The sequence below is a fragment of the Ochotona curzoniae genome, unplaced genomic scaffold, assembly GCF_017591425.1.
Source record: "Ochotona curzoniae isolate NIBS_2020 unplaced genomic scaffold, NIBS_Ocur_1.0 contig_66, whole genome shotgun sequence".
Classification (NCBI taxonomy): Eukaryota; Metazoa; Chordata; class Mammalia; order Lagomorpha; family Ochotonidae; genus Ochotona; species Ochotona curzoniae.
In genome coordinates this window covers 14,829,122-14,857,083 of record NW_024466512.1, presented here as the reverse complement: position 1 = coordinate 14,857,083, position 27,962 = coordinate 14,829,122, and the positions used below count along the sequence as shown (strand labels likewise).

The 27,962-nt window shown below is 40.3% G+C and overlaps 1 protein-coding gene across 3 annotated transcripts; it reads left to right on the top strand.

Moving 5' to 3' along the window:
- Positions 1 to 27,917, top strand: PDCD4 (programmed cell death 4). 3 transcript variants are annotated; one of them, XM_040992124.1, is made up of 12 exons: positions 1 to 115; positions 3,381 to 3,485; positions 7,944 to 8,246; positions 9,675 to 9,769; positions 12,474 to 12,587; positions 15,093 to 15,314; positions 17,469 to 17,566; positions 19,734 to 19,848; positions 22,912 to 23,019; positions 23,252 to 23,362; positions 25,442 to 25,581; positions 27,208 to 27,917. In XM_040992124.1, exons 2-12 carry the CDS (start codon positions 3,443 to 3,445, stop codon positions 27,266 to 27,268), a joined length of 1,410 nt encoding a protein of 469 aa, XP_040848058.1. In that variant the 5' UTR covers positions 1 to 115; positions 3,381 to 3,442; the 3' UTR covers positions 27,269 to 27,917. The 3 variants fall into 3 exon arrangements, with proteins under 3 accessions (XP_040848058.1, XP_040848060.1, XP_040848059.1); XM_040992126.1 differs by having other exon boundaries at positions 15 to 115; positions 7,986 to 8,246; XM_040992125.1 differs by lacking the exon at positions 1 to 115 and adding an exon at positions 1,624 to 2,298.
- Positions 27,918 to 27,962: the final 45 nt, after the last annotated feature.

Here is a 27,962-nt window from a genome sequence, read left to right as displayed (position 1 = left end):
AACAAAAACAGAGCGAGAGGGAGCAGAGACGCTCTGAGGCGGCGGCGGAGGCTGAGGAGCGGGGCCTTGGCCGGCGGACCGGGGTCCTGGAGCAGCGGCGGCCGAGGCCTGAGGGGTCAGTGGCGGCGGGCGCGGGCTCGCACGCTCGGGAAGACTGCGCCCGTCTCCCCCGGCCGGGTCTCTCCGGGGAGGCGGCCGCACGTTGGGAGGGGGAGGGGGCGTGGAGGCCGCGGCCGGGCCGACGCGGTCGGGGTCCCGGCGCCTCCTTCGAAGCCCCGCAGGCCCCGGCGCGCCGGTCTCAACGCCCCGGCCTGCGGCCAGCCGGCCCGGGCTCCGTCCTCCAGGGCCCGGCCTGGGGCGCGGCGGCGCGGGCCCGCCCCCTCGCAGACCCCCTCTTCCCTTGCCTGAGCTCCCCTCCCCGCTTGGTGGGATGCGCGGGGCGCGCCCCCCGCACCTCCCCGGGCGGAGTTGAGTTATGAGGAGCGGGGTGGTTGTTGGTGGGGAGGGGAGGTGGTGTGTGTGTGTGTGTGTGTGTGTGTGTGTGTGTGTGTCCAGGAACCCTACTTTGGTCTGCGCCCCGGGACCCGACCGGGGCGGGGGGCGTCTGGGGTGCGGGTCTGCGCCGGCTGCTGGGAGGGGTGCGCTGGGGGATGGACGCGTGCCCCTTTACTTGGAGTGCAATGCCGCTTCCCCGGCGGGAAGGGCGCCCCGTTTCTGTGCAACACGCGCTGTGGTGCTGCTGCCTGCGGCCGTTGGGGGCCCAGACCTCCCCCACTGGGCTTGTTGTTGCAAGAGCCTCACAGCCCTGTGCAGACGTCTGCGTGGCCCCCCCTTCGCTGCCATGGGGCCCCCTGGGAACTGGCTGCGTGGCAGCCATTCGTAGTGGTTGCGGGCGATGAAAATGGCTAAAAATGCTGCTTAGGGATGCGTGGCGTGGGGGCGGGTGGTTGCTGTGTGTGTGTTGAACTGTGAGCTTAGGGCTTGAGAGAACTCTGCACACGTTAGCGTCCTTCGGGTGGCTTTGCCGAATTCCCCCTTCTGCATCTTTCTGTGACAACGTGATAGATTTTTTTCCTGTTAGTGATGATGGGAAAGGACAATAATTGTCAGGAGTACAAATAAGAAATACTCTTTGCACATTTTCTGTAACGCTTGCTTTTGCATTATTGTAGTAGAACGTTAATTGTTGGGGTTATAACCCGGAAATCAATTTCCATAATTTTCCAGTTAAAACGTGAACAAAATTTGACTCTCCCGAATGCCAGAGTAATTTATAAGGTCAGGAAAGAGATTTGAAGGAGAGGAGGCTCTGTTTTAGAGAATATCCTGGTGATTGAATAGTTTTGTGTTTCTGTGTAATATACTGAAGGAAACAAAATAATTTCAGCCTTAATTTCTTGGAACTTGTGTAATTTTCTCATTGAATATTAATTTTTGTAGATTAGTGTGAAGGAAATGGGATTTTAACTTCATTGCATTGCGTTTCCTTGAGAGTTGTTTATTAAATTAGGGAAATAAACCTTCTTAAAATTGTGTTTATTTTTTGCTTATTTGAAAGAGCGACAGCTACAGCACTGCCATCTGTTGATTCCCTCCCCACATGCCCACACCAGCTGGCGCTGGGCCAGGCAGAAGCCAGGAGCTCTGAGCTCAGTCCAGGTCTCCCGCCAGGGACTCAGAGGCCCACGGGTTGGGGCCCTCACTGCTGCTTGCCATGGTGGGCATTGGCAGGAAGCTGGCATTGGGAACTGGTGCAGCACTCCAGCTCTGAGGCTGGGGGGAGATGTGGGCATCTGAACTGCTGGGCCAAGGGCTTGCCCCCTTGCTGCTGTGAAGAGAATGAAAGCACCAGCAAACCAGCGTACTTTTATCTCTCAAATGCAAAACAGCTTTTTTTCTTGCTGTCCCATGCAGTTAAGTTGCCTTTTGGAGTTATTGCTTAAAGACATTTTTTGGTTGTGATTACTGAATGAAAAAAAACTTAGTTACAGATGGTTATCTGATAATTTCCTTTGCTTAACTGCTGAATAGTTTAATAGTTTTAAAATCATTATAGTGTTTGGAAAACAGCATTTAAAAATCTGATACAACAGAATTCTGTTTTAATAGGCTCACTCAGTTAACCTTGATGAAGAACCTTCCTGTGGAATAGCAAAGTCTTCCACTGAACTTGGCACCTGCCGTTTTGGGTTTAAAACTCTGGGCTCTAGGCTTTGATCTGCTGAGCAGCTAGGGACAGATCGCTTGCCCTCTCTGAGTCTGTTTGGTCATGTGCAAACTAGAATATCCACCTGCAAGGTACATGACATATGCCTCTTCAAATCACAAAGTGTTTTGAAGTATGGATGGTTTAATTTCTCTTCCCGGCTTGATTGTGCAGAGAATGTTTTCCCCAAGGTGGTCCTTGGATCCAGGAGCAGAAACGAGGGAGCCAGGTCGGAAGTGCCTGCAGCTAGAACAGGCTCCACATGGGATGCTGGTGCCTCAGGCAGAGACCTAGATTGCAATGCCACAGCCTAACCCCTACTTACTTTTATTTGAAAGGCAGAGTAACAGAGAAGGAGAAATGGATTTTCATCTGCTGACTCACTCCCCAAATGGCCACAACGGCTGAGGCTGGGGCTAGCTTTTTCATGTGTATGCAAGGGCCCGGGGACTTGGACCAACCTCTGCTGCTTTCCTATACAATTAGCAGGGACTGGATAGGAAGGAGAGCAGGCAGGACTTGGACTGTGCCCATGTGGCATGTCAACACTTTAGGCTGCGGCTTACCGTGTTAAGCCACAACACCAGCCCACTCACATCTTTTAAACTTGAAGTAAACATATATAGAAGATATTTTTAAAATTTTAAGTTAAATGATGTCTTTGGCACAAGCTGAAATCTGCAGATTTTTAATTAGATAAACTGAGAAGATTGGAAGCAAATGTTCGTAAGGGCAAGCTATCTTTGAAAGTTAAATGAACCCTTAAATGAATTTTTTAGGGCCCGGCACGGTGGCCTAGCGGCTAAAGTCCACGCCTTGAATGTGTTAGGACCCCAGTTCTAATTCCAGAGGCCCCTCTTCCCAGCTCCCTGCTTGTGGCCTGGGAAAGCAATTGAGGATGGCCCAAAGGCTTGGAACCCTGTGCCTGCATGGGAGACCTGAAAGAAGTTCCTGGCTCCTGGCTTTGGATTGGTGCAGCTATTGTGGCCACTTGAGGAGTGAACCATCAGACAGAAGATCTTCCTCTCTGTCTCTCCTCCTCTCTGTATATCTGACTTTGCAATTAGAAATAAATCTTTAAAAAATGAATTTTTAAAATGTGTGCTTAAGTAAATTGAAATTATCTTCTGTCAGTTTACATGTTAAGTGTTTGTTTTTCATTTTTGAAAACCAGATCCTAAAGGAAGATTTCCATTTGGTAATTTGTTTAATCAGTGCAAGTGAAATTAAGGAACAATGGATGTAGAAAATGAGCAGATACTGAATGTAAACCCCACAGGTAAGTAACAGCGTCTTCAGCCTTGGCTGTCTTGTGAACAATCTTCAGGTCAATCCGGAGTGTATGAAATCATGATAGTGAAATTTTCTGTGTACTTATTTCAAAAAGACACACATACGCACACTCAAACACACACAGAAGGACAAGCAGTTATTTCATTTGCAGGTTTATTTCCCAGATGCCTGCGATATTTGGGTTTGAGTTAGGCTGAAGCCAGGGTTATCATAAACAAGAACAAGATCTTGTGTAATTAAGGCCAAATGCTGACAGTAACTTAAGATAATGGAAAATATATTTCCTGTGCAGCTTTCAGAACAGTCGCCAAAAGAATTAAGATTATGTAATATATGAATAGTAAGATATTCATATTGATAATATTTTAGAAAATTATAGTAGTATCTTTATACCTTATTAGTTTTATATTATTAGTATTAAAAGCTGTTGATTTTCTATAATTTTAAGTACATTTCATTATTAAATCATTTCTGTAGTAACTTCCATTCACTATTAGACACAACAGTGTGTAGGTTTCCTTGACTTGGACAAATAACCTGAAGTTGAAACTTGTTTGTCATTTTGTATTTACAAATCTGATTTAAACTATGTTCAAGCTATAGTTGAAAATTGTTGTAATAATTAATGATTTCTGTGCTGCTATAAGCTCATATTGTGGTTGTATGAACAGTGATTTATTTATTTTTAAGGGTTCATTTATTCATTTGAAAGACGGGGAGACAGAGATCTTCCTTCCGCTGGCTTACTCCCCAAATAGCTGTAGTGGCTAGAGCTGGGTCTGTCCAAAATGAGGAGCCTGGAGGTGGGGTGCCAAAAATACAGTTTGAGAATTTGTTTCCCATGTAGGCATTGCTTCTCCAATGCCACTAGCCACATGTGACTGTTGAGCACTTGAAATGGGGCCAGTCTGAGATGAAGGTGAAATGCATCAACAATTTGTCAAGTGCATGTTACATGATGCGATGGTTATACTAATTTAAGAAAATGTGTTAATTTCACTTGTTTCTTTTTTACTTTACAATGTGGATACTAGAAAATTTAAAATTATGTATGTAACCGCACTAACTTTGTATTAGCACAGTTCTGAAGTTTATGCTTTTGGTTTTTCACTGCCAGAAGGTATACTTCTAATCCTGTCCTTGATGCCTCTGCCCAAACTTCCTTATAATAAAGGATTTCTTTTCCTTCAGTAATTACCTAGTAGTCAGGGTATGAGTGCCAATTGTATGGATTTATTGTTAGGACATGTGTGTGTGTGTGAAGCCTGTAGCATGTATTACATGTGCAATGCATGAAAGTATTGCTAGTAGCAGTTATGCCTCTCATTGAACACTAGCAGTTAAGGATATGATTGGTGCAGTGGTCATGAAAACTGCAGTGGTTACTACTGAGATATCCAAGAATTCAGGAAGATAATTGGTTTATAGTAGAAAGCAACTTTTAAGTTGCCATCTTCTGTACTTGGCTTTCTTATCCTTTAATTTTGATTTGCTTAAGATCAAATCAGTAATGGTTATGGAATCGCAGAAAGTTAAATGCAAATAACAAAATATAAAAAAAAATTGATGCTAACATGGGTTAAAAATGCTGAGGTCAAGAGACTGGCACCTTGGGTTAAACTGCTGCCTGCAGGACCTGGCACAGTAGGCTAGTGGCTAAAGTCTTCACCCTACACATGCCAGGATCCCGTATAGGCACTGGTTCTAATCCCAGTGGCCCCTCTTCCCATCCAGCTCCCTGCTTGTGGTCTGGGAAAGCAGTTGAAGACAGCCCAAAGCCTTGGGACCCTGCACCCAGGTGGAGGACCTGGAGGAGGCTCCAATTTTCTGGCTTCGGATTGGCTCAGTTCTGGCTGTTGCAGCCGCTTGGGGAGTGAACTAGTGAATGGAAGATCTTTGTATCTCTTCCTCTCTGTAAATCTGACTTTCCAATAAAAATTCTAAAAAAAAATCTTAAAAAAATTGGTGCCTGCCGCACCGGCATCTTATACAGGCTGAGGTTCGAGGCCTGCTGCTGTGCTTCCTGTGCAGCCTCCTGCTGATGCACCTGGAAAGTGGTGGCAGCTGGCCCATGTCTTTGAGCCTCTGTATCCAAGTGGGGGACCCAGATGAAGCTAGTGGCTTCTGGTTTCAGGCTGGCCCATCCCTGGCTGATAGATTCCTCTCCATAACTCTGCTTATCAAGTATGTAAATGTTAAAAATGATGAGGTCATATATAAAAAAGTATGCCTAGAGAGAATATTTAGTTTTGTGGACATGTTGACATATATTTCAAGGTTTAAAACAGTTGGGAAAAAACTTCGGGTTTGGCAAATATGTTCAATTTGGACAAATTTTCAACTAACATGTTCAAATTGAACAATATTCCAAGGGAGAGTTAATTGTTCTGTAGGGCGTGCGGTTAGCCTTGCAGTTGGGATGTTGGCTGAGAGAGCCCTGCTCTGGGTTAAGATCCTGGGAGGCTGCCGCAGTGGCTCAGGTCCTTGAGGTCCTGCCTGCCGTTCCTGGGAGGGCAGTGAGTCAGCAGCACGACATACATTGTAAAGATGTCATCTCCGAGGTATGGGAAATGAATGGTCAGTGAATGTTAGAGTCTTTGGAGTAGTTAGGAATGCTTTCCTTGAGGGAGTAAGATTTGACTTTAGCCTGAAGGTAACTGAAGAGAGCTGCAAGGATGATGCTCTAGCAGAGACTGTTGGAATGCCCCAGATGTTATTTTCCTGTGGACAACGCAATAATTTTATGTAAGCTGGACACTTTTCAAAGGGATGGATTGTGATGGGAGTTGGTTTTGAGAGATTAAAACCTTGAGATGATGTGGCCCAACACTGTGGCCTAGCAGCTAAGGTCCTTGCCTTGGATGCACCCCAGGATCCCATATGGATGCCAGTTCTAATCCCAGCGGCCCTGCTTCCCATCCAGTTCCCTGCTTGTGGTCTGGGAAAGCAGTTGAGGATGGCCCAAGGCTTTGGACCCTGTACCCGTGTGGGAGACCTGTAAGAAGTTCCTGGCCCTTGGCTTCGTATTGGCACAGCTCTGGCCGCTGTGGGAGTGAGTCATCGGACGGATGATCTTCCTCTCTGTCTCTACTCCTCTTTGTACATCTGACTTCCCAATAAATATACATAATCTTAAAGAAAACCTTTGAGATGATGAATTTGAAAGCAGACTTAATCTTTTTTTCTTTAGAGATTTATTATTATTATTTTTTGAAAGGCAGATATATATAGAGAAGGAGACACAGCGAAAGAGAAAGATCTTCTGTTTGCTGGCTTACTTCCCAAGTAGCCACAACAGTGGAGCTGAGCCGATCTGAAGCTAGCAGCCAGAGGCTTTCTCTTGGTCTCCCATGTGGGTACAGGGTTCCAAGGCTTTGGGCCATCCTCTGCTAGATGGGAAATAGAGCAGTTGGGACTGAACTGGTGCCTATATAGGATCCTGGTCTTTGCAAGGCGAGAATTTAGCCACTGAACCATCCAACTGGGCCCAGCAAACTTGATCTTGAAGGCTTGAAGCATCAGCAGTTCAGCTCAACAGTACCATATCATACCTTCTCTTTTTTTTAAGATTAATTTTTGTTGAAAAGAAAGATTTACAGAGAGAAGGATATTCCATTCACTGGTTCACTCCCAAAATAGCTGCAATGAGCTAAGCTAAGCCAATTTGAAGCCAGGACCCAGGAGCTTTTTCCAGGTCCTCCAGCTGGGTGCAGGGTGCCAAGGGTTTGGGCCATCCTCTGCTGCTTTTCCAGGCTGCAGTAAGGGAGCTGGATGGGAAGAGGAGCAGCTGGGACATGAACTGGCACCCAAGTGGGATCCTGGAGGTTGCAAGGCGTGGATTTAGCCGCTGAGCTATTGCGCCATGCTCTCTAAGCTCTTTTTTGTGTCACCAATACTTCCTAAGTTTAATTTATCAGGGATGTTTGGCAAGTCATTGAAAGGGTCTCTACTCTAGTTTCTTTATTTACACAAGTGGCATAATAATTTAACTGCTAAATTTATTGGCAAATGAAGTGTTCAGCACAATACTTAATAGATAATAGTCGGCATAGCGTACTTGCATTGTAAATGTTAGTTTTCCTTCCTTATCTTAAAATCCTTTGTCTTTTGTTGGTATCTCCAATTGCTTAACTGTCTCAGCTCAGGACAGAGTAAAGATTTTATTGTGCTGATATGAGCATAGATTTTACTATCCAAACATGTGAGAACACGTTTTTTTTTTTTTAGCAGATGGTCATTGAAGCTCAATGCCTTAGCTTGGTTTTCATAGGTAGTGTGAAAAACAATCCTGTTTATTGAATTGAACTATATGAAGTTGCCAGTATGTGATTGTTAAATATGAAAATGGTAATTCCATACTGTCAACCTAATGTAATTTAGGATTATACATGGCATAGCAGTAGATTGTTAAAATATTTTGAATCTTCTTTTTTTTTTCTTTAAGATCCTGATAATTTAAGTGACTCACTCTTTTCTGGCGATGAAGAAAATGCTGGGACTGAGGAAATAAAGAATGAAATAAATGGGAATTGGATTTCAGCATCTTCCATTAATGAAGCTAGAATTAATGCCAAGGCAAAAAGACGACTGCGGAAAAACTCGTCCCGGGACTCTGGCCGGGGCGATTCCGTTAGTGATAATGGCAGTGAAGCCCTTCGAAGTGGAGTAACTGTGCCGAGCAGTCCAAAGGGAAGGCTGCTGGACAGGCGATCCCGATCCGGGAAAGGACGGGGACTGCCAAAGAAAGGTCGGTGCATACCTCGTCCGTGCTTGGAGCAAGTGGGAAGACGTGAGCTGTAAGGCTTATATGTCTTTTTACGTAGTAATAATTTTGGGACTATCCAACATTTTTTTTTTTTTAGGTTGATGATTTTGTCTCGATTTGGGTAGAATTGTTTCTCTTGAGTAGAATTTTTTTACCACAGTAAAATGCAGGATACATCTGTGTTTTTCAGAGTTGTGAGTTGCGCGTTTACTCTGGTGTTTGAAAGAAGTAGTGAAACTAATCGTATTTGGTGTCTAATGAATCTATGTTGATGTTAAGAATAATCAGTGTGAATTTGATTGCTAATGTTTGAATCAGAAATGAAATGTTTTCACAGATACCTTTCTGGATTTTTTTTTAACTCTGATTGGCTCTGGATATTGGAGTAAGCTGGTCTGTTCAGCTTTTTGTCTAGTCTGCAGTCGTGACTGTCACGTGTGGCATCACCCTCTGTCTGTGCAGGAGTTCAGTTGTCTGGAGGTTTTACCAGCTTCTGAGTGGTGGGGGCCTTCAATTTATAGTCTAGGATGCTTGTAAAGTACTTTTGTTATCTTCAAAAATTCTTACTGAATAAGTATGCAATCATTGTTTAAATCAAAATGAAATCAAACGGCCAAGTTTGTTTTTGCTCTGATGTCAAGGATTATACCTCACATAATAAATGAAAACTTCAAAAAAAATTAAAACTTTCAAAAAAGCAATGTTGGTCACTTTGCAATTGTTCTTGGGAAAATAACATATTGGGCCATAAAAAAAGGCTTAAGTAAGTTTATATAAAAAAGCATCTTTGAAAGTTTGAATTTTCAGTGCCTGCTAGTTGGTTTGAATATAGGAGTGGAGAAAAATAATCAATGTTATTTTTTAAATAGCAGTTTAGTATCTGTAACGCTGCTGGTTGCAAAGAAATTATAGTTTAATGTGTATTTTCACATCTGAAAACTATTTGGCTTTAAAACTTTTGGTGATATTCACTGTGTTTCTTTGTTAGATAATTTTCCCCTTGTTTTCTATGCCACATTTTACTGCCTCAGTATGTTTCTTTTCGTTTTGGGCCCAAGAAGTGTAAAATAACCTTTGGAGCTCAGCTGCTCCATCACTTCCCTCGGGTCCTCAGGATAGCTGGTTTGGGATTTTTTTCACTTTTTGCTTTTGTTTTCAGCCATCTGCCTTTTTAGTTTTTATAAGTGATTTCAGTTTAACATTTGCAGAAATAGATAAAATATATACAAGCTAGTCATTGAAAAGGAGTCTGAATAAAAAGGAATTTAGAATATAATTCTCAGTTGGGAAAAGCTAGCATAGAAATGAATTTTTAAGCTATTATTTTACAAATAAACACTTAGAAGTATGTTGAATTTACATTACTTTATGCACTATTCATCTTTCCTTTCTTGACTGTGACCTTTTCAGGCGGTGCAGGAGGCAAAGGCGTCTGGGGGACCCCTGGACAAGTGTATGATGTGGAGGAGGTCGATGTGAAAGATCCCAACTATGAGGATGACCAGGTAACCATGTTGTACTTTGGAATTGGCAGTGTTGCTAAACATTCTGACTTCATGTTTGCAGTTCACTCATACGTTCATTAGATTTTATGTATAGATGTGTTTACGCATACATGCAGAGCTGTTAAATTGCATGTACAAGTGTTTATATGCACATGTATATATACCGTAGTGTGCAGTCTTATACTCAGTAATTTCAGATTTATTCAGGTTTATTCTGCAATAGGAAACCAGGTTAACAGATAGTAATGTATGCATGATTGTTGCCTGGTTTCTGAAGAGCAATCAGATAGTTTTTTGCAAATTCACTTAGGATTGCAAAGTTGACCATTTTTCAATAAATTGAATTAGTGTAGTTTATTTTTATAGTCATGATAATTTAGAATAACATGTTCTTTTGAATGTCATGAATAAGTTGTGTGGATATTAATTTTGTTTTTAATAATGTTGCTCAAGATAAAGATTGTGATACCTTTTGGACCATATGCATCTTTCTGTTTCTATATTTTTGTTTTTTTAGTATTTATTTTGTACCATATGTACCTTTCTGTTTTTTTTTTAAAGATTTATTTTTATTTTATTTTATTTTTATTTTTTTTATTGGAAAGGCAGATATACAGAGAGGAGAGACAGAGAGGAAGATCTTCCGTCCGATGATTCACTCCCCAAGTGAGCGCAGTGGCCGATGCTATGCCGATCCGAGGCCAGGAGCCTCTTCCGGGTCTCCCACACAGGTGCAGGGTCCTAAAGCTTTGGGCTGTCCTCGACTGCTTTCCCAGGCCACAGGCAGGGAGCTGGAAGGGAAGCGGGGCTGCCGGGATAGAACCGGCGCCCATATGGAATCCTGGGCGTGCAAGGCGAGGACCTTAATCACTGCGCCACTGCGCCGGGCCCCCTTTCTGTTTTTAAATTTTTATTTTGTTTAGTGTAGATGGCATTGTGGCACAAAGGGGCAAACCACCTCTTGCAATGCCAGCATCTTACGTTGGAGTGCAGATTCAGTGTCTTGGCTGTTCTGCTTTCAGTCCAGCTCCCTGCCGATACACCTGAAAAGCAGCAGAAGATGGCCCGAGTTCTTCGGCTGCCACTACCCATCTGGGAGACCTGGATGGAGTTCTAGGCTCATGTCTTCACCCTGGGCCCATTCCAGCAACTATGGCCATTTAAGGAGTGAACCAAGGACAGAAGATCTCTCTCTCTTGCCAGTCCCTCCATCTCTCTGTATCTCTGTCCTTGAAGTTAATAAATATCTTTTAAAATTTATTTTCATTTTGTATTTGAAATGCAAAAAAAACCACAAAAGATGTTCCATCTTATGGTTTATTCCTCTAATGTCTGTAACAGCCGGGGCTGGGGCAGATTGAAGCTTGGAGCCTTGAACTCAGTCTGAGTCTCTCATCAAAGCACCGGACTCATTCAAGCATTTGAGCCGTTACCTGCTGCTTACCTTGGTACACAGGAACAGGAAGTTAGAATTGAAGGAGAGCTGGGATTCTAATCAGGGACTCCGTTATAGAATGCAGGTGTCCTGGCTTAACTGCTGCCCCAAATCTGCCCCATGTTTATGTTCTTTCTGGGGGTAATGTTGAGACTATATTTTCAAAAAAATTTTGTAGTGAATTTTTAACATAAATGTTTTTCTAATGGAAAAATTTTAAAACAGAGTAATTAATTGATGTCATCTTCTATCTTTGGACTCATCTCAGTTTTATCAACTCCAGTAATTACCTCACAGGCAGTTATGTTCTACCCTATACCATACATTCAGCCTTTTTTTTTTTTTGGCTCCTTCTCCCACCATATCTTGGGCTATTTTATTTTATTTTTAATATGTTTACATAGTTGAGGAGGGTGCATGCATGTGGGGGAGGGTCCAGATATGGAAGAATGTGGTAGGATAAATGTTTCAATTTTTTTTCTCCTGTGTCCAAAGGGAGGGACATGGAAGGGTGCTCCTTGCTGTCAAACTACCTCAGCACTCGGGGATGGGGGACAGTCATTTGATGATGCCCAAGCCCCCGATGTGGGGAAGATTATTCCAAGAGTTCTTAGGTTATGTTGAAGCAAATCTCAGATACTGTAACTTTTTTTTTACATGTACTGTGATTGCATAGGTTAGGATGTGATAATTAGGATTTCATACAGTAAAACACCAGGTTTTATTTTCTAAGAGGATATTAGAAATATAGATATTTATAGTCCGTGGTAGTCAAATACTATCAAGTGCATTAGATATTTGTTATTTTTTGAAGTGTAAACATATACTTCGAAGACTGAAGTCAGTAAAACTAGTTAAAAATAAACATTTTCTTTTATATGAGATGAATGAGTTAATGATGGACATCAACTTTATTTTTTGAAATTGTAGTTGTAAATGAAGCGTTTCATGTGCTAGGAAGACAACTTGAAGGTTTTCACTTACTGAAAGGTTGGTTGTGAGAGATACAGAAAACTAAAGGAGTTGGGAGCCAGTCATGTTTGCTGTAGTTACTGATTCAGATTGTACATTGACTTATTCACGTTTTATATAACAACAGTGACATACAGATTTCATCTTTAATAATGTGTCAATACGTGACTTGTTTTTTTATCTTGCCCTAAATGGAGATAACTAACTACTTGGAATGTACTAACAAAATTGTATAACCATTCCTGTTTATCTGAAATTTTGTTCTTTAATTTATAACTCTTTCTCTGCCCCTCACAGGAAAACTGTGTTTATGAAACTGTAGTTTTGCCTTTGGATGAAAGGGCGTTTGAGAAGACTTTGACACCAATCATTCAGGAATATTTTGAGCATGGAGATACAAATGAAGTTGCGGTATGTTTAAGGTTACAAATTCTTTAATATATGGAGGAACTGCTATTATAATCAAAACATATTTAGAATCACCTTGGATTGTTGATTGAGCATTTTGTTTTGTGTAAGTGAATTTCTCAGCAATGGGTTAAAATTTCATTATGTTAAACCAGTTCTTTCATATTAGGGATGTGGTAAAAGCATGGAGTATTTTAATAATGATCACGTGTAAACTGTAACATTTTTATGATTCATAAAATATAATTTTAGCAATCTCAGTGCATTTGTGGACCCTCTGAAACCGCTTCAGACATTTAAGTTAAGAATATCTGATTTAATTTTATTTTTTGTCTGTTATTTCAGTGTTTGGTATTAACATAACTTATCTTTCTACTCTGTTAAAAAATTGATAACAATAAAATTGAGATTTAAAAAAATACACCAAGAGGATAGTTTTTAAAAATTTTAAAACACATTTTTCAAGCAGTGTTTTCTTTGCTGAGTTTGAATTGATCCTAAAGTAAATCTAGAAGGGTAAAATAAAATCACTGGTCTAGTTAGGGTTATGAAGCTTAAGCAATACCATGGTGACTGTTTGTAAGCCTTTCATAACTGAGGTTCTTGAAATTCAGACAGGACTTTCTTGATTTGCCGATACTGTGAGGCTTGGTATCTTTAGATTTGTTTGTTTGTTTTTAGATTTTAACACAAAACAAATATTTGTTCAGTGCATACCGCATGTAGGAATTTGTGATGGATAATTCCCGCCCTTTGGAAACTCAGTCAAGTGAAGGAAGTTGTATATAAACCGATGATTAAGATATGTGAAAAAACGTGTTACATGAATATGTGAAGACAGGGACCGTTGGCACAGAACCAATAGTCTACTCTTAACTGAGTAGTGCTAGGAGCAGAGTTTTTAAAAACTAAGACATGAAGAGCAAGAGATGATTCTGCATCAGCTGAAAATGGTTGAAGAGGGTTTTCTAGAAACAGTAGTATTCTGCTTGAAAATAATAAGTAGTTAAGGGAAGATGAAATGTAATAAGGAGTGGAGAACACTAACAAGGCACCAGTTGGTGCATGTGAAAATAATTCCGGCACTCTCATAGCACACGGTGGTCTCTAGCATCTGAGAAAACTTTCAGTAAGGAGGAGGTCATTCAGTCACTCAGGATGGTCTGAATAGTTGACTGCCTGATTACGTTTCTAGATTGGCCAGTCCTGTGTATCCTCAGCTATTGCTTAATTTTTTTAGGCCTTGGATATGTAGGCATGTTAATGTAATATATTTGCTATTTGACACTGTACATACATTGGGATATAGTATATTTTGGTACACGTATACAGTGTGCAATGATCAGATTAGGGCAGTCAGCACCACTGTTACCTCAGACATCCTTTGTGTTGGTCAGAGTCCCCTCACTGTGTACTGTGTATGAACCTTTCAGTCAATGAGCGCATACTGCATGGTGTTGCCTAGTGATATCATGACTATTTTAGTTTTAATGCATGGTTACATACGCAGATTGAGGACATTGCCTACAGATAAAGTTCTCAATATGTATCTCTACTGTTAAATGATGCAGTATGTTTTTCACTCTACTATGCTATAGAATGTTAGAATTCCTTTCTTTCTGTTTATTACAATTTTAATGGGAAAATTTGCTAGCATTTAGCACATTAATACCCTTTAAAACAGTTGTTTAAGATCTCAGTCTAAGCTTACATAGAAGTATAAGTTCTTGTGGTAAGAGAAATCTTGAAGAAAAATAGAGTATAAACAGCATATGGTAACGTAAAATGCTCCCCACAGATGGTCATAAAATAATATTCCTAGAAGTAATACTAATAGATTATAAGGCAGAAGATTAGTTAACTCTTAATATCCAACTTAGTAAAATGTACTTTTTTTTTTTTTTATTACATTGCATCATGAGACACAGTTTTACAGGCACTTGGATTCCCCCCTCCCCTCCCCAAAACCTGCTCCCTCCCCATGGTGGATTCTTCCATCTTGTTTCATTACCACAGATCAAATTCAGTTGAGATTTTTTTCCCTTGCAAGCATTTACAAAACATAGAGTCCAGCATCTTATTGTGCAGATAGGTTCAACAGTTTCATGGGGAGACAATTTCTGGTCTGAAGGTACAGCCGAAAGAGTATCATCCCAATCAATTGAAAGCCCCAACATTGCATCAGTAACAGTTTATAACGTACCAGAATTAGTTGAAAGTAAAATGTACTTTAATAAAACTTTAAGTGTAATTCCTATTCTTGAATTGAATGGTGTTCAGGCAGTTAAGACTTGACCAAGTGGAACCTTATCTAATTTATAAGTAGAGGAAGATATATTAATTATCTCCCACAAAACATGACTGCTTCTTTGTTTATTTCCAAAAAAGGGAGATATGAGAACATACAAATAAAGTCTTGATTGTTCAAAGATAAAGTTTTATTAAACTATAATAACATTTTATAGAAAAGAATAATAAAATTTATAAAATTTTGTTTTTTAAAAATAGGAAATGCTAAGAGATTTAAATCTTGGTGAAATGAAAAGTGGAGTACCAGTTCTGGCAGTGTCGTTAGCACTGGAGGGGAAGGCAAGTCACAGAGAGATGACATCCAAGCTTCTGTCTGATCTTTGTGGGACGGTCATGAGCACAAATGATGTGGAGAAATCATTTGATAAGTTGTTGAAAGATCTGCCCGAGTTAGCACTGGACACTCCTAGAGCACCACAGGTTTGTACGATTCTTCTTTTTGTTCACTCTCTCCCTATACTTCACTTCCTGTTGTAGAAATAATACCATGCTTCTAGGACATTTTAGTAAATGGAAGGGAAATGGCCCACAGTTCCAGTAGTATAAAAAATAGGTAGGTGATCGTTTCCTTTTTAAACATAGTTTTCATCAGACCAAGTTTAATTTTATAATCTGACTTTCCTCCTTACGCTTCATGGTTTTTAGGTTATATAAATACTTGTATGTTTGTGTATTTTTCTGTATATACTATTCTGTATTATGTGTAATTAAGCTGTTAGCTAGGATTTAGAAAAATACAAATTGTGATTGGTTAAAATGATTTAATAATGCTCATTATAAAAATAATCCTAAATAAGATTTCCTGTGTATCTTGGAAAACATGAAATTATTCCTTTTTTGGAACGTATAAGCATGAACTTGGAATATAGGTGGGTTAATTCTAAAATGCTGTCTGTGTTATACTTTCCAGTGACAGTCTGTGACACATGGCTGGCCCCCACCCCCATCGTAAAAGAAATATTTATTTGAAAGGCAAAGTGACAGGGAGAAAGAAGAATAGAGAGAGAGTTTCTGTCTGCCGATTCACTCAAATGCCTGCAATAACCACAGCTGGGCCAGTTGTGAAGGCAGGAGCCTGGAATTCCATCTGAGTCCTTAATGCTGGTAGCAGGGTCTTAGAAACATGAGCCATCATCCGCCTGCCAGGTGCATTGGCAGGAAGCTGGCTTGGAAGTGCAGTGGGTGTGGTGGCCGGAGTTTGAACGCAGGCATTTGCATGGGGGTATGAATGCCCTGACACCACAGCACCCACCCAGTGTTCCTTTTCACACTGGTATTCTAGGAGAACGTGTATGTAAGTTCATTTTTATTGTGTAATTAAAAATTTGAACAAATAACAAGTGTTAACATTTTAAGGTTCCATCCTCCCTTATATGGGTATACAATAAAATGTATGACTTTTATGTATCCCTTTGGTTTATTTAAAAATAATTATAATTTAAAAAGTTTATTTTTCTCATATCATGTATCTTTACTATTAGACACTGGTTTCTTTTTATAATTCTGTGAACAAATTATCAGATATTTCTATGCATCTATATTTCAAATAAATGCAGAAGTTAGATTTATTTTTTCTTTAGGATTTATCTATTTTTATTTGAAAAGCAGACTTAAAGAAAGAAGGAGAGAAAGAAAGATATTCCATCTATTGGTTCACTCCCCAAATGGCTGCAATGGTCTGAGTTGAGCCAGTCTGAAGCTGGGAGTCAGGAGCCTCTGCTGGGTTTCCCACATGACAGCAGGGGCTCAAGGCTTTGGGCCATTCTGCACTATTTTCCCATGCCATTAGCAGAGAGCTGGATGGGAAGTGGAGCAGCCAGGACACAAACTGGTACCAGAGTGGGATATTGGTGACCAGCAAGTAGAGGATTAGCTCGTTAAGCAATCATGCTGGCCCCAAGTTAAATTTCTTTAGTGAAAGATTTCTTTCTCTTTAGGAGAAAGTTTTTTTAATATACAATATTTTTATTATTTTTACTTTAAAGGCAAAGTTATGCAGAAAGAAGGAGTAGCCGTGAGATCTCTCATCCACTGGTTCATTCCCCAAACAATCCAAAGCCAGTAGTAAGGAGTTTCTTCCAGGTCTCCCACATGGGTCCAGGGGCGCAAGCGCTTGAACTGTCCCCTGATGCTCTTCCAGGCTATATGGAGCAGCTGGAACACGAGCCAGTGCCAAACGGGATGCTGGTGCTGCGGGCAGAAGCTTAGGTTGCGATGCCGTATCACCAGCCCTAAGAATGCCTAATCTTTATTTTAAAAAAAGAAGTTTCACCTCATTGAAACTCATTGATTTAATGAATACTTTTGATTGTATGCTGGGTTATCAGGTAGGGTACAAGGTTTTGGAAATTCAGTAGAAAGCGAAAAAAACAGATGTGACTTCTACTGTAGTATTACTTAAGTTAGTGGAGTATATGCCAGGCAGAACTAGTATATTCTAAGCAAGTGTTTTAATTGAAGATTCTAACATGACTTATGTGGTGATTGTATAGAAAATCTTCATTATAGATTTAGAAACTCTTTCCTATGACATTGTTTTAGATCCTTTTATATAATTTTTTTTTTTTCTTACAGTTAGTGGGCCAATTTATTGCTAGAGCTGTTGGAGATGGAATTTTATGTAACACTTATATCGACAGTTACAAAGGAACTGTAGATTGTGTACAGGCTAGGTAAGTAAATTAATTTTCCTTAGAGTGTGAACATTGGGGGAAATTCTGTGGATCCCACTGAAATTACACGTGCATTAGATTGTTGACATTTCTTTGTCATTTATCTTTAGTTTCGCTATTGAAACAGCACTGGAAAGTTGTCAGCCTGATGTGGCAGGAGGAAGGCAGTGCTAACAAGAGGTTGCAGCTGTTAGCTGGGACTTCATGCACAGCTATTCTTCTGGGCCTTATGAAACCTTAACCACAGGTCCTGACGCTCTCTAGTTACTTAATATTCCAGCAAGATAGACATATTAACAGAGTAATCTCATTTACATATATAATTTTCTTTCCTTAGAAAAATTGCAACTGCTATTCTTTAGTGCAGTTAACTATAGCTGAATCTGTTATTGGGAATTATGCTTTCTGATTTTTTTCTTTAAAAAAATGTTTATTTTGGATGATGCTTACATAGTTGATCAGGGTGGGAAGGATTGAGGCTCAGGGAGAAATGGGTGTGATCATTGTTTCCAAGTTTTCCATTTCTTTTTCCTGCATCTGGGGGGAAGGAGGATGCAATGGGAGAGGCCACACCCAGTTTCCCAACTGCTCCAGTATCTGGGGATAGGGAATGGCCACCCAGTATTGACCCAGTGTCCTGATGTGGCATATGCTCTGAGGGTTCTGCCCAGGTGGTTGTGATAGTTCTGAAATGTTGTCCATCTCGCCAATCCAGGGATGAGGGAGCATGTTTAATGTCCATTGGCTGACATAGTCCACCTTAGTTTCCATTCACCCAGATATTTGCTGTCTTTGTTGGGTTGTGGTAGTTGTTCAATCTGCTTTCAGATTTTTTAAGGCTTAGATTAAGGCATAGTCATGCTTTACGTTTTTTCATGCCTAGATACTAATTTTCTAGAGCTTCTTCCTGTCATGGTACAGTGGTCTGTGAGAGTAGGAAGCATGGATCTAGGTTGAGTTAGTTAAAAGTGAAATGTTCCTTTGCAGTGTAGATTGATTAGTTTGTAATATCTTTTGACTTCTAGAATGAGAAATAGAATAGATTATGAATATTGTCTTTTCTTTGCTTCCTTTTTTAAAGACTTATTTTTATTTGAAAGCCAGAATTAGAAGGAGAGAAAAAGAGGGAAAGATTTTCTGTCTGCTGGTTCACTCCCTAAGTGGCCACAACGGCGAGAGCCTAGCTCATCTGAAGCCAGGAGCCAGGAGCTTCTTCCAGGCCTCCCATGTGGGTGTAGGGTCCCACTCACTTGAGCCATCGTTCACTGCTTTCCCAGGCAGTAAGCAGGGAGCTGAATGGGAAGTGGAGCAGCTGGGACATGAGTTAGCACCCATATGGAATGCTGGTGCTTGAAGGTGCAGGATCAGCTCATTGAGCCACGGGACTGGACTCTGCTTCCCTTTTTTTTTTTTTTTTTTTTTAATGTATTTATTTAAAAGCCAGAGTTACAGAGAAAGAAGGTAAGGCACAAATGGCTGCAATGGCCATGGCTAGGCCAGGCTGAAGCCAGGAACCAAGGGCTTCATCCAGATCTTTCACATGGCTGCAGAGGCCCAAGGACCTGAGCCATCTTTAGCTTTCCCAAGCGCATTAGTAGGGAGCTGGATTGAAAGTGGAGCAGCCGGGGCTTGAATTGGTGCTGGTGTTACATATGGTGGCTTAATAGGCTATGTCACAACACTGACCCCTGCTTCTTCCTTTTTATTTAAAACATTTTTAAAAACAATTTTTGATTTTTAAGAAAATATTTGTTTTTATTTGAAAGGCAGAGTGACAGATACAGGGAGAGACTCAGAGAAAGTGCAGACTTCCCTCCACTTGTTCACTCTCCACATAGCCACGGCGTCTGGACTGGGTCAGTGCAAAGCCAGGGGCTGGAAGCTGCTTCAGATTTCCCATGTGGGTACAGGGGTCCCAGGACCCAGGCCCTCTTTTACTGTCCCCTCCCCATACCCTGCCACCAGGCACATCAACAGGGAGCTGGGAACCACGGTCCATATGTTGTAGGCAGAACTTACTATGCTGTAATAATTTTGAATTTTTAATTTTATGTTAATGTGGACGTTTTTAGTGCACATGGGATTTTTTTCCATTGTTTTTTTCATAATTGGTGTAAACTTCAGGCATTTCTAAGTATCACACCATTTTCTCTTGTTTTCTTGGAAGAGCGGCTCTGGATAAGGCTACCGTGCTCCTGAGTATGTCTAAAGGCGGAAGGCGCAAGGACAGTGTGTGGGGCTCCGGAGGTGGACAGCAGCCTGTCAATCACCTGGTTAAAGAGGTACTGTGGGTGGTGTCTTAACCCTAATCTATATCTATCTTAAGTAAACTAAACCATGCCTACTATGCGGTCTTCTTGTAGAGAAAAGTTCAGTCTGAAGATGAAAAGTTGAATTAATACTTTCATAAGAGTATTTCTTAAAAATCTGTGGAAAATGGGATTAAAATGTTTATCTGGTACAAAAAAATTGTAATCCATATTTTTTTCATAATAATTTTAATGACTTTTTTGAAGACCTTTCATATGTAACTGAAGACCCCTAAATGCACGATTCAAAAGAAAATAATTTTCATCACATTAAAATGCCAGATTTACTCCCCATGGATTATTTTCTGTAATTTAGTGTTGTATATAAGAAACCAAGGACATATTTAATCTCTTTATCTCTGTGTAATTAGAAAAGGCATATAATTAGAAGATTTATATTTCATGTGCTTTTGATTTTTGAGTATAATTTTCTTGTGTGACTATAATTTTGATTTTTTTGATAAGTCTTAATTATATATATATATATACACATACACATGAACCCCTAATTTAAGTGTTAAGAAGTTCAAAGTATAGTTAGATCACTAGATCAAATTTATTTTCACATATATCATAATAGGTGGTTTTGTGTCTGCAGTGTGATGATTTCAGTGTATTCTTTAAAGCAAAATAGAATTAATAGGAAAATTAAGGTATAAACATAGTCAAAATTCCAGAAGAGTTAAGAAAAAAAGGAGTCCAGACTTAGAAGAGGCAAAATTAGTTCTATTCTCACAAGACATAATCTATGAACAGAAATTGGAGAATCTACAGAATGACCTCCCCTTAAAGCCAGACTATTAAGCACAAATTAATTCAACAGTGTTACAGGCTGTAAGATGAATATGCAGAAGCAATGTCATTGTGATGAAATAAACAAACAATTGCATTTACATAATACCTAAAAGTAAATGCTTAGGAATAAGTGTAACAGACCAAATGCAAGTCTTATATACTGCATGTATGCTGCTGAAAAATGTTGGAAGGAATGAAAAAATAAATACCATGTTTAAAGATTATAATGTTTAGTAGTTTTAAGATAGTCATAAAGTTCTTCAAAATTAACATTTTGAGAAATTACCAAATTGTTTTGTGGTATATGAATAACCTCAGCAAAAAAATGGAAAATTAAAAATTGAAACTACTAGTAAGTGAGTTTAAAGTTGAAATAATTTGCATTTACTTAGAAGAAAGGGTTGACTAAAGATGACTTTCAGAAATGCATATGTAAATTATTCTCATACTTGGTGTGGCAACATTTATGTACTTTTTTTTACCCTTAAGATTTATTTATTTATTTATTTTAATGGGAAGTCAGATTTACAGAGAGGAGGAGACACAGAGAAAAGATCTGCCCGGTGGTTCACCCCCCAAGTGGCCACAGTGGCAGGAGCTGAGCTGATTTGAAGCCAGGAACTTGGAGCTTCTTCTGGGTCTCCCACGTGGGTGCAGGGTCCTAAGGCTTTGGGCTGTCCTGTACTGCTTTCCCAGGCCACAAGCAGGGAGCTGGATGGGAAGAGAGGCAGCTGGGATACGAACTGGCACCTGTGTGGCATCCTGGCATACTCAAGGTGAGGTGTTTAGACACTAGGCTACTGTGCTGGGCCCCATTTAACTTACTAGAGTTACATAATAAATACTGAAATGGAACAGTGTAAACAAAAGATTAATATATATTTATGAAATAATACAAATTAAATGCCATGCTTTACATATTCACTTTCTTAAAGTGTGATTATGGAAACTCACCGAAGTGTATCATAGTGAACAAATTTTATTTTTTATGAAAATATATAGCAGAAGTTGAAAGTAACTTCAGTTACTCTGTTCGTTGCTTGTTCAGTAGATGCAAAGGGAGTTCTAACAGCCGCGCATGTAGGGAAGATGGTTCCTGGTAGAGGCTCTCTGGAACCACAGATAGTACTGTGCTGCACTTGGGCAAGCAAGTCAAGGTGTGTCCACAACCAGGAGCTGAATTATCGAAGAATGTTTTACATCATGAGTTTTAAATCCTTAGTTATAAAGAAATCTTTGTTGATAATACTCTGATTACTCCCTTTTGTTGGCTCCCCAGTCCACTATTAAATCATCCTAACGAAAGTAAGCTGTCTTGTGCCATTTTAAAAATTCATAGTGGGCCTGGTGGCGTGGCCTAGAGGCTAAAGTCCTCGTCCTGAACATGCTGGGATCCCATGTGGGCTCTGGTTCTAGTCCCAGCAGCTCCACTTCCCATCCAGCTCCCTGCCTGTGGCCTGGGAAAGCAGCAGAGAACAGCCCAAAGCCTTGGGACCCTGCACCCATGTGGGAGACCTGGAGGAGGTTCCTGGCTCCTGGCTTCGGATCGTTGCAGAACTGGCCATTGCAGTCACTTGGGGGGTGAATCATCAGACAGAAGATTTTCCTCTCTGTCTCTTCTGCTCTATGTATATCTGACTTTCCAATAAAAATAAATAAATCTAAAAAAAAAATCCTAGTGAGACTTTGATTTAGTGCCCTCTGCTGGTGTCACAGTGCTGTGTCCCAGTGGGAGCACTGATGGATCATGGTGCGAGGTTGGCTGTGCATTGTTAACCTCCTCCTTAGTGACTGTTTAGACACTGAAGTATGGCATTCACCATTTGAAAATTGGTGATTTATTAGTGAAAAAGTTACTGTGGTATCCTCTGAAATCTCTATGGTCTGAGACAGTTCTTTATGACCTGTTTGTTTAATGTACAGGATGTAGGTAAATAAATCCTTCAGACAATCCCAGCTCTTTAAAAGCCAGGAATTCCTTCAGCTGCAACCTGGGTCCTTTGTGTCCCTGCCCTCTGGTTCTGCATTGAGAAAGACACTGGCAGGCCGACTGCCTGCAGGGTGGACCAGGAGCCGCCCTGTGGGTGCTGCAGGCCCTATCCTGAGGCCTGGCAGGGTGGGGACAGGGGTGCAGTGGGGGATGGAGGGTGCTGGCCTGGGACTCCTTGAGGCCTTTTTTCCTTAAATTTGATTAAAAAGATAAAAAGCATTCTAACGCATCTCAACTTTGCAATCTTATAGATTGACATGCTGCTGAAAGAGTATTTGCTCTCTGGAGACATATCTGAAGCTGAGCACTGCCTGAAGGAGCTGGAAGTGCCTCATTTTCACCATGAGCTTGTGTATGAAGTAAGAGTACTTTAACGTGCCAACAAGAATTGCCAAGTGGCCCTTTTAGTACCACAGTGACTTAATGCTTCTTTAAAATCACATCCTTTTAAGATTGAGAAAGTACCTGGTCAATTTTTGCCATGGTTCTACAATCATAAAACCATAGCATGGTTAAATAGAAAGGATTCGATTCACTTCAGGTTTTAAAAATGAATTAATGACCAAAATGTATTCTTTCATTCAACTTTAGGCTATTGTAATGGTTTTAGAGTCAACCGGAGAAAGCACATTTCGGATGATTTTGGATTTGTTAAAATCCCTTTGGAAGTCATCTACCATTACTGTAGACCAAATGAAAAGAGTAAGTATAACATTATTTAAATAATTTTTAGCATTAAAGCTCTATTATATTACTAAATAAAGACTATCAGTGTAGTTTTCTTTTTGGCTTGTTTTGTATTGTGTCTATAGGTTCCATGATTGCTTTTTTCCAGCTGAGCTGGGATGAATCCAGGCACTCTTGTGGGACATGGGTGTGTGTCTTCATTTACTTCTGATTTTTAATAAGTGTTTTTTCTTTGTTGTTGATGTTCTTTTGAAAATTTGACATGGGGGTGGGAGCTGTAGTAGAAGAAAGGGAATTCGAATTCCATCCGTGGCTCCCCCTCCTCCGACTGCCTGGACTGCCAGAGGCTGGGAGAGGCCGACGCTTGGAGCAGGGCAGACAGGCTGCGTCTTCACGTGGGTGGCAGGGACCCAGCAACTTGAGCCACTCCCTGCCATTGTGTAAGCAGCACACTGGTAGGACACGAGAATTGAAAGTAGAGTGGAGACTTGAACCAAGGGCTGTGAGAGGCAATGTGATATTTTAACTGCAAGTGCTTGTGCTTGTCCTTGTTTATTGACTTTTTAAACATTTATTTATTTGATGGTGAGAGGAGGAAAGGGAGAGAGTGCTCCCATCCCTCGGTTAATCCCCCAGTGTCTGTAGCCAGGACCAGGCCAAGCTGAGTGTGGGTGACAGGAACACAGCCCAGGGCTCCTGGATGGGTGGCAGGCACCCAGCTATGTGGCCCAGGGTTGCATGTGAGCAGGAAAGTGGACACTGAGGATCGAGTGCGACCCAAATCCAAGCATTCCAATATGGGATGCAGATGTGCCAAGCAGTGTCTCAACTGGTAGGCCAAATGCCTGTCTGTTTTTGTTTTGCTTTTCTTTAAATAGTGTTTGAGGTTTGAACCTCTTGAAACCATTTCTTGAAAAGTAACACCTCAGTGAGTTTTAATTTTTAAGAAAGATGCTCGTATGTTCTATCTCCAGGGGTTCATTTTCTAAGATGTGTTCATTTCTATTTTGTACCTAGAGACAGAAGCATTTAACAAATTATACCTTACTGCATAAGTTTCTATTTAAAATTGTACACATACACATTGTTTTTGAAATGTTTGTGAGGGTATCTTTAAAAGGAGATTGATTGATTTCAAAAGCAGAGTTACAAAAAGAAAGGGATAGACACAGGGAACTATCTTCCATCCACTGGCTCACTTCCCAAACACCTGTAACAGCTTGGGCTCGGCTAGGCCGAATCCAGGAGCCAGGAGCTGCTTCTGGTCTCCCATATGAGTACAGGGGTCCATCTTCCACTGCTTTCCCAGGCATGTTAGCAGAGTGCTGGGTTGAAAGTGGACTATTTGGGTTGCGAACCAGTGCCCACATGGGTTGGCAGTGTCACACGTGGCAGCTTTACCTGAATGCCACAATTCTGGCCCTTTTTGTGAGGTTCTTATTTACCCCATATTTTCTAAAAGGTATTAAGTGTGTAGAGAGAAGTAGGTGGGGAATTTGTCCAGTGTCTAGCACTTTAAGAAAATAGTTTTAGGGGATGGTGTTATGAAGCTGTGGATTAAGTCGCTGCCTATGATACTGGCGTTTCTTCCGTATCACAGTGCCAGTTCAAGTCCTGGCTGCTTTGCTTCCAGGTCACCTCCCTGTTAATGGGCCCAGGAAGGCAGCACGTTACTCAAGAGCCTGGACCCCTGCTACCAATGTGGGAGCCCACGGTGGAAGTCCTCGCTCCTGGCTCTGGCTTGGCCCAGTCCTGGCTGTTGTGGTCATTGGAGGAGTGAGCCAGCAGATGGAAGATTTGACTGTTGGCTCTCCCTCTCACTCAGGCTGCGGTGTTGTGGACATTTAGATATCTAAGGAGTTAACAGTGGGTGGAGGATCTCTTTTCCTCTTTGTCACTTTGTTGTTCAAGTAAATTTTGAGAAAAAAAGTTTTAAAGGAAGCATTCTGTAACAAATGAACTTTTAAATGTTATGTCACACTTTAAATTTGACTTCTCTTTAACTGTATGAAAATTAGCTCTTCAACATAGACTAACCTGGGTTGATTGCATTTAAATGGCTTAACAGTTCTATATGTAATTTCATTGTTTTAGGGTTATGAGAGAATTTACAATGAAATTCCTGACATTAATCTGGATGTCCCACATTCATACTCTGTGCTTGAGCGATTTGTGGAGGAGTGTCTTCAGGCTGGCATAATATCCAGACAGCTCAGAGATCTGTGTCCTTCAAGGTACTTGATTTAAATATGACTTTTCTCAAAATAAAATATTGGTGAGGTGACTGGAAGAGAAAGCTGAGAGAGTTTTCTATCAATACTATCTTCTGTGAAGGCACTTAAAAGCAAAAATCATCTGTTGAATTTATGAAGTTTGTTTTTTCTCTCATTACCTCACAAAGAACCTGTTCATTGAAAGGGAACTCATTTTGTGTAGCAGTTTGTTCTCTGCTTTGTGCTAAGTAGTTTGTTATTTTAGAATAGTTGCCACCAATAAGATGAGCGAAGTGTAATGCATCTTTTCTGAGCAGGAATTCAGACATTTCCTGTGGTAGTCACTATACTTCCTTTATTTGCCGAGTTGGAGAAGTGGGGCTGATTGGATCTGTGTGTGATGTTTTTCAGACGGGATTGAACTCTCCTAAGGAGCTAAGTTTAGTTAAAGCCAGTAACAAAGCCTATATTGTAAATAAGTGTTTAGTAATAGCTCGACTTCGTGGTTTTAAGTTTTGTAAATTTTTTATCTGGTAAAATTTCTGTACTGAGCATTTTTATTTTAGTGCATTGTGAAAATTAAATTGCAGAAAAATGTTTCCTAGTACTGCACTTTGCTCTAGAATGATTTGAAACTTTTATGAGAGAAGGAAAAGAAAATGGTGGAAAATGCAGTTTTAGGGGTTTCAATAATGTTTGGGAGTGCAGAAACTGCTTGGTTAAGACAACATTTGTGTGCTTATATGCCAAGTGGTATATAACCATACAAATGTTTGACTTTGGCAAGGCACCTTGGTCTCCTGTCATCTGAAGCATTGATGTTTAAGAAAGTATGGTTGATTTTCACTTAGCTATTATACATATGAAATGTATATACAAACACTTATTTTAGAAGTTTTCATCCTATGTTTGGAAGTCTTGATTCCTATTTTGCCTTTACTTTCAAGGGTTATTTGAGAAGGGACCTTTGAGTGTGTTACATACAACATTGACTTGAGTGAAGAGCCTGTTTGCATGTGGGCTACCTGGCCCTGCATGCTAGTTTAGGGCAGAGAGGAAGGGCTAATGTAGTCCAAGCCACAGGCTGCTGGCCATGGACCTGCATGGTTACCTTACAGAGCTCAGCTTCCTCAGCCTCAAGTGGCAGGATTCCCAAAATGAAGCATAGGCTAGAATTACTTATTTTTGTTTTATCTTCTCCTTACATTCAGTCAGTGTCTTTCCTACAGTTGAGAAAATTTTTTAAAATAAAACATGGAAAGTTTGATGGGTTCCACAGCCAATTTTACTAATTCTAAATCATTTGTTTGCATCTGGCTTACTCCTTAGCTTTTACATAATGTGACAGAAACACATATTACAGTTCTAAATAAAATGTCTTAGTTTTAAACTTTTTAAAAACACAGTTCCATTTAGATAATGAACTTATCATCAAACTTTCAACACAAAATTGACTGCAATTTACTGACTTGATGTTTTATGCTAAGATGTATAGCAAAACTTTTTCAGAGGAATTAGAAGCATGTTAATTTAAGACAGTGAAATTCTTCCAAGCTTGTATGTGCCCCTGAAATTATGAAGTTTTTCCCCCCATTGAATATGTTAGAATTTGTATTTATTTTCATGTATCTGTTCTTTTAATTACAGGGGCAGAAAGCGCTTTGTAAGTGAAGGAGATGGAGGCCGTCTGAAGCCAGAGAGCTACTGAATATGAGAACTCTTGCATTCTTAGATGTTATAAAAATATAAATCTGAATTGTAAGAGTTAGCACAGGTTTTTTTTTTTTAAGCACTTGTTTTAAGTACAAGTCATTTCGGAAATTTTATATAAACTTACATTGAAGGGGAATTTTTTTAAAAAGGAGATATCCTTTTTTTTTTTTTTTTTGAGGTGGTTAAGGAGGGACAGAAAAGTAACCACTTATTTGAGTGGAACATTCTAATAAGCTACTTTTTGTAAGTGCCATGTTTATGATCCAATCATTCCAAGTTTCGCATTGATGTCTGACTGCCACTCCTTTCTCTCAAGGACAGTGTTTTTTGTAGTAAAATCACTGGTTTATAGAAAGCTTTATTTAGGGGGTGATGTTGAGCTGCTAAAACCCCATGTTGGCTGCTGCTGTTGAAATACTGTGCTTTGGGAGTAAAAAAAAAAAAAAGTTATTTCTTTGTCTTAGGGAAATTTAAGAAAAAATGAGTAGTCATGAGACTTATTCATCTTTCCAGGGAACATACTGATTGGTTTTAAAGACTAGACAGTTCAGTAAATGGTGGCTGGAACATCTATTTTTCTACAAAACTGGAAAAATGAAGCCGGTTCTAGAAGAATGTACAACAAAATAAACATGTGAAGCAGTGTTGACTTTTTCGAGAGTACATTTATTTTAATTCCTTTAAACAAC

Coding starts and splice junctions, on each gene's coding strand:
- PDCD4 (XM_040992124.1), top strand. CDS start 3,443: ATGGATGTAGAAAATGAGCAGATACTGAATGTAAACCCCACAG. Junction 23,020..23,251: donor ACCATGAGCTTGTGTATGAA/GTAAGAGTACTT, acceptor ATTCAACTTTAG/GCTATTGTAATGGTTTTAGA. Junction 25,582..27,207: donor AGAGATCTGTGTCCTTCAAG/GTACTTGATTTA, acceptor TTTTAATTACAG/GGGCAGAAAGCGCTTTGTAA.